The sequence below is a fragment of the Girardinichthys multiradiatus genome, chromosome 11 (assembly GCF_021462225.1).
Source record: "Girardinichthys multiradiatus isolate DD_20200921_A chromosome 11, DD_fGirMul_XY1, whole genome shotgun sequence".
Classification (NCBI taxonomy): Eukaryota; Metazoa; Chordata; class Actinopteri; order Cyprinodontiformes; family Goodeidae; genus Girardinichthys; species Girardinichthys multiradiatus.
The window spans coordinates 4,607,540-4,617,468 of NC_061804.1; the positions used below are offsets into that span (position 1 = coordinate 4,607,540).

Genomic DNA, 9,929 nt, shown 5'->3' on the forward strand with positions numbered 1-9,929 from the left:
TTCCTGTACTCAGCTTCTTGTCCATCTCTGATCCACCCCACGACTGCAGAATCATCCGAGTATTTCTGCAGATGACAGGAGTCTGTCTTGTACTGGAGGTCTGAGGTGTACAGAGTGAAAAGGAATGGTGAGAGTACAGTCCCCTGTGGTGCTCCTGTGCTGCTGACTACCTGGTTAGACTCACAACCCTTCAGTCTCACAAACTCTGGTCTGTTTGTCAGGTAGTCTTTGATCCAGGAGATTGTTGAGGCCTCCACGTGAGTCTTCTGGAGTTTCTGACAAAGCAAATCAGGTTGGATTGTGTTAAATGCACTGGAGAAATCAAAGAACATGATCCTCACAGTGCTGCTGGCTTTGTCCAGATGACAGTGGGATTGTTGAAGCAGGTGTATGATGGCATCTTCAACTCTAACTCCACAGCGATAAGCAAACTGAAGGAGGTCCTGATGGTTTACTGTTTGCTTACTCAGGTGGGCCAACAGGAGTCTCTCTAGGACCTTCATGATGTGAGATGTCAGGGCAACAGGTCTATAGTCATTGAGGACTGATGGGTGAGTTTTCTTTGGTACCGGAACAAGACAGGAGGTCTTCCACAACACCGGAACCTTTTTCTGGGCCAGGCTAAGGTTGATGAGGTGCTGCAGAATCCCACAGAGCTGCTCTGCACAGGCCTTCAGAACTCTAGGGCTGACATGATCCGGACCTGCAGCCTTATTCCTATTCAGTCTCTCCAGTTGTCTCTTCACCTGACTTCTTGAGACACACAGGTGGACGGGGGAAGCAAAGGAAGTATCAGCGTCTTCTGATATGGTTGAAGGCAAACATGTAGAAGCAGAAGGATCTAGGGCTTAAATCTCCTTTTCTTTCTCTGAAATATTTTATTTAGTATTTTCTCTCTTTTAATACTTTTTCAGATATTTTCTTTTTTTGTAAAACTGTCCTTTTTATTTCTCATTTTCCTTTCATGTTTTCTGATCTTTTTTAGTTTTAGTTTGTAAATGTTACTTTTCTTTTACCTTTTTTTGTCAGTAAATGTTCTTCCCAGGTTCTGGTCGTTTTGTCTCTTTGCCATGTCACTCTTTTTTTTTATTTTATTCGTCTTTACAAAAGAATCTGTCAGGCACTGGATGTTTTGTAGCTGCTTTGACAACTTAGGATTTAAATCGATTCCCTATAATCTGCTTATAGTCTACTGTATGGGAAATATAACCTCTCCAAGTAATATTTAGCTTGCTTTCATGAAGGGTCATGAGTCATATTTAATAGTACTTGACCCGTTCAGACAGGAATCAGAACCACCATAAATGGAGACAAAGTGAAATAATGTGCTTGCATAATAATGTGCAAATGAATTGCCAACAATCTGTGTTCTTAGCGATTTATTTATATGCATGATAATATATAACTACCATACAAGATAAACTATGCATTGGTTCAAGTAGTTCAGTTCAGTTTCCATATAGTAGAAAGTTTAGCTATGAAGTTTATTGGTATGAATTAAAAAAGTCAAACTGGGTCTGAAACTAATTGGCTTTATTTTTGCTATTTATTTCCACTTTCATTTCCTTTCTTTTGTTTGTGAACTGACGATTGTTTGGCTATTCAGAACTAGTGTTAATTGTAATTAAAAATTAACAATTATTAATAGAATTATTAATAAAGTTACCCTCGTCTTTTCTGGGGAATCTGGGCTCAGATTCTACAGGCTGGGACCGCAGGCATTGGGTCCCAGCGCCTGCCGTAACGGGGGAGATCTACCATGTACACAGGCGGTGATCTTAAAGCTTTCTTTTTAGATTCTTCGTGCATGTATGTCCTTCACCCGACCAGGAACTTCCAGTCGTCCATTCGTGAACAAAATGCTCCCTATTCATGGAAAAAAACACAGGGAAGAGCCTTGAACTGCGGTTGAGGTTTGCTTATATAACATCGGTGAAGTCAGTGGAATCCCGGAAAAACAATGAATGCTGGGAGATGTAGTTTGATCAGTTCTTTCTTTCCGGGTAAATAGCCTAACAGTAGCCCATTTATTTTTCATTTCTTTTTTATTCCTTCAAATTTCCCTTTTTTCTGTTTTGTTTTGATGTGTTATTATAATAAAACATATTTATTAAAATTTTTAATCACCTTTTTCTTCTCTTCCTTTGTCTCTTTGTAAATTATTGTCTTTCTGATTGGTTTATCCCTGGAGTTTTTGTCATCTGTTAAATTAAAAATCTTCACAGGCTGGATTTCTCATTCCTTTACAATTTAAATAAAAACCTTATATCTGACCCGCAGTGAATAACTGGGAACCTGAACCAGTATGCAGAAATTTGATCTGGAAACATGACATTGTTCTGCTTCATGATGACCTCATAACTTAAAAAACTACAGTTTTTACAACAGTGGACTCAGTAGCAACTCTGTGGAAACAGTTTTACTTCAACAGTGAACTTATAAAACCGAACCGACCACCTGGTACGCATTTTTATCTGTTGTGTTTCTGCCTGCAGTCGACCTGTTCCTCATGTACTCAGTGGTCAAACGGCTGGGTGGCTATAAAAAGGTGAGCTTGAGTTATCTTTTATTTAGATTTTATTGAAAAAACAGCCAAGATGCAACAATGGAACTCTGACAGACCTTCAGAAAGTCCAAAGAACTGAATCAGACCTGTTCAAAAGATTACAGAGAGGTCTGGAAATCAGACAGAAGTTGACGATCAACAGATATCTCTAATCACTTTAAGGCAGGTAGCTCATTGTTCTGTGTGTTTGTGTCAGGTGACCTCAGACCGCCTGTGGAAGGTGGTTTACAACGAGCTTGGTGGATGTCCAGGCAGCACCAGCGCCGCCACCTGCACCAGGAGACACTACGAGAGGTTTGGAGAAATGCACACCATCTTCATCACGCCATTCAGGATCCAAACGTGGAAACACGTGCAGTAAACCTGTAAATGTTTGTGTGATTCAGGCTGATGCTTCCATATGAAGAGCACCTCAGAGCAGGAGGAGCAGATTTTAAAATCCCTGACGTCCCCCTACCGTCCAGACCCAGAGGGATACGAGGGCGGAAACCTCTTCCCAGAGGCAGGAAACCCGGACCTAAACCCAAGGAGAAGAAGGCTGTTGCTCCTTCGCCTTCAGCTGTTCCTTCTACTGTGAGTCACACACTGAAGAATCATTTCACTGAACCTCAGGTTCTGCTGCTGTTCTTATTCGGTTTCTGGACTTTTCAAAAGCTCAACAAAGAGCTATGCAGCAGCAGCAGGTAAAGGTCCAGATCGACTATCCGTGTGAATATAGTGGAGTATAATAAGGCAGAGTTTCTAATTCACAAACCCCAAACAGTTCTCTGGGTGGGACACCATCTTCTGCTGCAGTTAAAATAAGGTTCTGATGCAAACTGTTTGCATGACTGTCCTTGATTTATTTTTTATGAATAAAGGACACGAGCACAAGACGGTCTTTACAACCAGTCCATACTTTTAACTATTAAATCAGATGTTTTCATCCTGGATACAAACTTCTGCAGTGATCATCCAGAATTTTAGATCAACGTGTTCTGCAGAAACAAAAATATTCTTTACCACAGCCAGCTTTGATTGATTCAACGTCCAGTAGCATAAATCTCTCCAAGTGAGTAAACCAGTTAGGCTTAGATTAGATTCTCCCAGTATGATGACATTGAGGAAAAAACCACCACAGTTTTCACACTAATCAAACTTAAGTGTGGAATAAAAATGTGTAGCATATTGAAAACGGCCTGTGAGGTGGTGCAGTTGTCAGCATTGTTGCCTTGCAACAAGAAAGTCCTTCGTATCCAGGTTCTCTGACTTCATCCCACAATCCAAGTACATATTAGCTTAACTTGTCTCTAAATAGGTGGTCCCCAATCCTGGTTCTTAGGGCCCACTGGCCTTTATGTTTTCGATGTCTCTGATCCAGCACAAATGATTTAAATTATCTCCCCAGCATGCCTTGCAGTGTTGCAGAAGCTTGTTTATCACTCATGTCAAGTGTGCAGCAGCAAAGAAACACCTAAAACATGCAGGGCAGGAACATCCCATTGTGGACAGCTCAGTTTCCCAACTAAAAACTAGTACAACAACCGAAACTGCAGGAATAAGAAGTGGCGATGGGGTCCAGAGACCAGAAATGTCGCTCAAAACCGTTGCCTCAGTAAAAGTGATGGGTTCCGCACCGTGACTATTTGTTTTTCTGGACAGGAAATATATTAAACAGTTGAATTGGTCTTATTCCAGCCAGCTGGAAAGCAGTGTGCAGCAGCAAGAGGGGGAGTGCTGCACTATTTGATGCTCTGCAGCAGGCGAAAAGACTGGTAACTCAGGCTCTTTAAAATAATTGATCCTGTAACCAGCCCATACCTTATGTCAGTATTTGTTTGTTTATAGATTCCTCTGCCAAACAACTTTCACTGAGCTTTGTAAAAAGCCTCAATACAGTAAATATGAATAAAATGTCAATCTACTGCTCTCCACTGACGACTGATTTTAAGTATTGACCCAAAGTTCTTCAACAAGTTTGTCAGAAATTTCTGAAAATATTCCCAGATTTATACTTTTTGTTCAGTAGAAGCTTTTTTCTTTTAATGAATCTCAGTTGAAGATTGTGCATTCTAAAAATGTTTAATTAAACGGCATATAGCTTCCTTTAAATTTAGTTTTACTGAACAAAAAAGAAATCTTAATGTTGCTACATTAAAGATGTACAGTCGTGAGATTTATTGCTTTTTTTGTTTCTTTCTTGTTTAAATTAGAGCGACAGACTTTGAAGTAGACAATAAGTTATTATTTTTTTCCTCTACCTGAAGGTATTTGGTCTAAAACAGTCTAAAAAGGACAAACTGAATTTTGGGGATTTTTTTAAATTCAAATATTCTACATAGTTTTTGGCCATAAGCCACACCCACTTCCACCAATCATAATTTTTCAGAATCAGCTTTGAAGAACTGCTCTGAATATATGCACCTCATTTCCTAATAATCTATTCACACCCCTTTTCTTAGATAGTAATAATTTTAGCACCCTTATCTGCAGAAACAACCAAAATTAAAACCACTGCTGAGAACCGATTTATTTCTTCTCTTGGCTTTGAACAGATTGTGAGTCCTAACGGCACTGTGGTGGTGAAACGAGGCAGAGGCCGACCGCCGGGAACCCGAAACAAATCCACCCTAATCGCTCAAGCCAAACTGCTGGCTCAGCAGCAGGCAAAAACCAAACCAGCGGCAGTAGAGTTGAAGCAGCAGAATCCTCTGCTGCCACCTAAAGGCAGAGGAGGACCGACACTCAGCAGCATGCACAGGGTACACAGTGTGATCTTACTGCACTCATTTGTTTTTCATTGAAAGAAGCCAGACGTTATGACCTTTTAAAATGGTCTGGATGAACAGTTGTCCAGGCTTTCTGAAGACCTTTTACATGTTTTTTTTTGTTTCAACTTTGGTGCTTTATGACTGACTTCCTGATCAAGACAGCTTTGAAAGATCACAACAGTCTGGCTCCTTAAAAACTTTCAACAGATCAGTTTTATGTTTTAATCTATATGTTCTTCCTTCCTCCATACAGCCCATCCAGCCGGCCATCCTCCCACTCAGCATGCCCCTCACCCCAGACCTCTCCCCCATGTCTCCTTCCTTCCTCCCCTTCAAATCACCAGAGCTGAAGTCAGACCGAGGAGACTGTGCAGCTCCTTCCTCTGGTGTGCTCCTCTCTGCTCTGCCTCACTTTGTTGGAGGCTCCTTGAGTGGTTTCAGTCCCATCAAAGGTGTGTGTCCTCTGGATGTCTTCAGGGGCCGCATCAGCCTTCAGAGAGGTCCCGACAGCCCAGCCCTGACCCCTCAGGACCCATCGCAGCTCCATCCGAGCATCTTCACCCTCCAGTCAAAAGGAGGGACCCCGGACACCCCTCATCCCAGCGCAGAGCAGTCGCAAACTCAGCCCCACCCGCTCCACCAGCACCACAACCACTGCTCTGGCTGTACCCTGGACGAGGGGGGCCAGAGAGGAGCCACCAGGGGTCGTCCCCCCCTGCCGCCGCTCCGTGTCCTGCCTCTGAACCTAGACTGCAGCGTTCAAGTGTGTCAGCTGATGAGGACTCGTCATCTGGATTCGTCTCAGCTGCAGACCTTCACCCGCCGCCTCTCGGAGGCCCTGTCCCAGGACCTGAGCACCAAGCCCCCCTGCTCCCCCATCACCCCTCCCCCCGAGCAGGCGCTGCCCCTGAACCTCAGCAAACGCTTACCACCCAAAAGAACCAACACTGAAGGACCAGAGCAGAGTCTGCAGACCGTCAACGGAAACGCAGATCCATCGTCATCCAAGAGATACCGGACCAGCTTCCAGGAAGCCCAGGATTTCAGCCTCGGGGGCCGCTCCAGCTCCGGAACAACCTCTGGTGTACAGAACATGGAGGTGAGGAGCCAGGAGGAGCCTGCGGACCTGAGCTCCCCCAGCAGGATCCGGGCCTTCCTGCTTGGACTGCCGCCCTTCCAGGTGAAACTGGAGGAAGATCTGAACGGCACAAAGTTTGTGAAAATTCCTCCTCCAGCTGAAACCAAAAGGACTGAGGTCGGAGAGGCAGGCGTGAGGACGGAGGTAACGCTGGAGGAGCCAGTTGGAAAGGAGCAAACGGAGCGAGATCCAACCCTGCATTCTAGCCCCGGTCCTGCTGAGCTGAAAGGAGCAGGACCATCCAACATGGACACACACTGTTTTTAAAGTTATTCCCATTGTTCAGGATCCCATCGCCTATGTATGAGTATGGAGACTTCTCTTCATCATCAGGTTCCGTGTTTGCCACAGGAGGCAGGGATGTTGGCTCGCTATCTTTCTGTTTTCTTTGGAGGAACGTCATCAAACAGAATCATGACAATCACAGATGAGTTTCAGTTCAAACAAAACGAGAGCAAATTTCTTTCTGAACACTGCCATAACCCTCCGCAACACTATAAACTTCTCGATGTTCCGATAAAAACTGAAGCGCATCCACAACAGTTATATAAGATAAGATATCATGTATGGTGATGCTATGCATCATGACTCCTCCAACAGCATCCACGGTATACAGTCGTCTGCTAGTCCCATTTTTAAATTGTTCTCTACGTCTGTAGGGAGAGACTTATTTTCTGATAAAGTGTTTAAATGTAATCTAGGGCTCGAAATGAAAAGCTGTCTTCACAATGTATTCAGTTAAAGTGAAGCATTTTAGTCGTGCTCGTTAGCTGAAATAAACGTACACAAACGTGCCTTAAACAGCCGGTGACCTGCGTCATCTCTGGCTTCACCTACATCACGCTCAGAGAGGTACCTTGATGTTTCTGTTGTCTTCGTTCAACAACAGATCCACCAATCAGGTTCACCCTCATGTCAGCTTGCTCTCACCTTCATCTCTGTTCACATTCTTAGACCCCACATGTAGCTTCAACAGTCAGACTACCTCAGGTTCTTTGGTTTTTCCTCTTCTTTTTTTTTTGCCCCCGTTTATGGATCGGGAAACCATCCTGACATGCTTGGCACGCTCAGAATGAATCACGACATGTGTAGCATCTTTGATCTTCAGCGGGTTTTCAGGATGAGGCTGGTGTCAAACCAACAAGTTTCCACACAAATCTTCAGTGAGAGCAATTCCGCCTCGGATCTGATCGTATTCGGATTCGTCCGCTGAACAGCTGCATCTCTGTAAATTATAGGTTAATTACACACAGTGATAATGTTCAAGCTTTTATTTCTTATTAATTTTGTTTCTGAGAAAATCTGACCAATATAAAAACAAATTATTTAAAATGTGGACCTTCTGAAAAGTATTTCCATATACGGGACAGCATACACACTTAACGTCGTCTTGACAGTACCCCATGTGCTTCTTTTCCAGTCATGGTTCCGTTACTGTACAGCTCCGCTCTGCTCAATTTCACTCTACTCTGCACGATGTTGTGCTTCCATTGACAGCTGGAGCTGTGGCTTGAAGCACCGCCTCCAACCATCAGCACTGTGCCGCTATTAGGTTGTAGCCCTTGTCCTCTTGTAGCTCTGATTCCACCTGCAGTCCATACCTTGTGAATCGCTCTCAAACTCTTGGACTTTCCTTTACCCTCTTCTCAGTGCTGTAGTTTTCCCTCCACTAAGCTTTCCGTTTAGATGCTTTGGTATGAAACTTTGTGAACAGACAGGTTCTGTAGCAATGACCTTTTCTTGCCTGCAAATTCTTTTGGAGGGTATCGATGTCAGTTAGACAACTGTGACGTCAGCAGTCATGATCGTGTTGTGGGTAACGTAACATAATATAACCATAATCATCAAAACCATCAGAAATAAATGCTTGAAATAAACCACTTTCTGTAATGAATCTATATAATATTAGGAGTTTCACTTTTTGAACTGGATTGTCAACATTAAATCTCACTTTAAACGTCTTCAGATGCACCTGTATTTACAGGGATCTCAGCTCGTCAGATAAAGCGTTTTGTTAAAAATGAGAAACTGAAACGTGCATCCAAGATGCCGCTTTTGGCTTCGTTCTTGTTCTCGTACATCAAGGTATCTCTTTAAATCAGTCTTTCCTGTTCGCTTTTACACCACATATGCTGGTTCAGATTTGCACACCTACTGTACTGCTTTTGCGTTCTAACGCCAGTTATATTTTACTTTCTGCCATAATTTCTCTTTGTTTATATTTGACTGTTTAACCTAATAGGTGCTGTTTTTTTCCTAGTTAGATGTTTGTTGCCTAGCTCATGGCCATATTGTTGTTGGCTTGCTCAAGCCCCAAAAAGTCTTCACCTTGCAAGTCAGAAAAAGTTTAATGGGTGCAAAAATTCACATTGGTTTGTCCACAGAGGAAATATTTTAAAGAAATATTTTAAAACATAAAGATGTGCTTATTAATGATTATTTTTGTCAGATTTGTTTGACTGTTGTTTCAATGTCGAGCAGAAATATTTGTGAATGATTGCATGAAAAATAATGTGTACTCCATATATGGGCAGACGCACCAAAGTGCTCCACCAGACTCCTTTATAATTCTGTTATTGATAGTATTTTTACAATTTTGCTTTATTCATTTTTCTGTTTTCCTACTTTACTGTAAAGAAAAAAATTACTGAAAACATTAATAGCTACAAATGTCACATTTTCTTCATTGCAGTAATATTGTTTCACAACAGGGTAACTACTGTAACTACTGTCTCGCTTTGCTTCATCACTTCAGTAAACCTGTATTTATTGTTAGTAAGGTGTTTTCTGAAAGCAACAATCTCACGTTAAACTTCCCAGAGTGCTTTAAAGGAATTAAGTTTGAAGAACAAGGCAACTAAAAATATGCTGATGGTGCTCAAAGTAGTGTAAATTGGTCCTCCACAAAGCTGCTTTTAGGGCTAACCAGCGCTGACGATAAATTATGCTAGTTCGTTATTAGCATTCGGAGCAACATCTGTCACATTTTCAGCTGCTTTTTGTGTTTTGTATTACATGAAAGCGTTCAGTTAGAAACTGCCGTTGTTACCCTACAGCATTTGGAAAAGATTCGTACAGTGGTTAGCTAAACATGCTAACGTGCTAATGCTCTCGCTAGGTTGTGATCAGATCAAATTAGATTAAGAGCACCTCAGGTTTGAAAGTTAAGTGTTTGGGTCAACCTTGCTTTTTCAGGCTTTCCTAATTTTAATATTCTATATACATTTCAGTTAACGAATGGAGCTGTGGTTATTTCCTGATAGAACAGTGATAACTTTGCTAGCTACACTTGCTAACAGCTAGAGTTTTATTGTTTGTAGAATTTGGGGGGGGGGGGGGGGGGGGGTTTCTTGTTTCTTTTAAAAAAACAAATTTTGCTATATTTTCCTTTTCATCTATGAGATTACCCTACATCAGCTGACAGCATATTGTATGTCAGCCAAGTACGCTAACAGAAATGCTTGTTTTAGGCTAT

At 42.2% G+C, this 9,929-nt stretch overlaps 1 protein-coding gene across 2 annotated transcripts in view; it reads left to right on the plus strand.

Moving 5' to 3' along the window:
- Positions 1–9,229, plus strand: part of zgc:77151 (uncharacterized protein LOC337153 homolog) — a 51,277-nt gene extending 42,048 nt beyond the window's left edge. For both annotated transcript variants that reach the window (XM_047378929.1, XM_047378928.1), the window contains exons 8-12: positions 2,496–2,548; positions 2,763–2,860; positions 2,953–3,139; positions 5,101–5,307; positions 5,570–9,229. In XM_047378929.1, the coding sequence (XP_047234885.1) occupies positions 2,496–2,548; positions 2,763–2,860; positions 2,953–3,139; positions 5,101–5,307; positions 5,570–6,721 (1,697 nt within the window). In that variant the 3' untranslated portion in view covers positions 6,722–9,229. The remainder of the gene's footprint in view (positions 1–2,495; positions 2,549–2,762; positions 2,861–2,952; positions 3,140–5,100; positions 5,308–5,569) is intronic.
- The last annotated feature ends 700 nt before the right edge of the window (positions 9,230–9,929 follow it).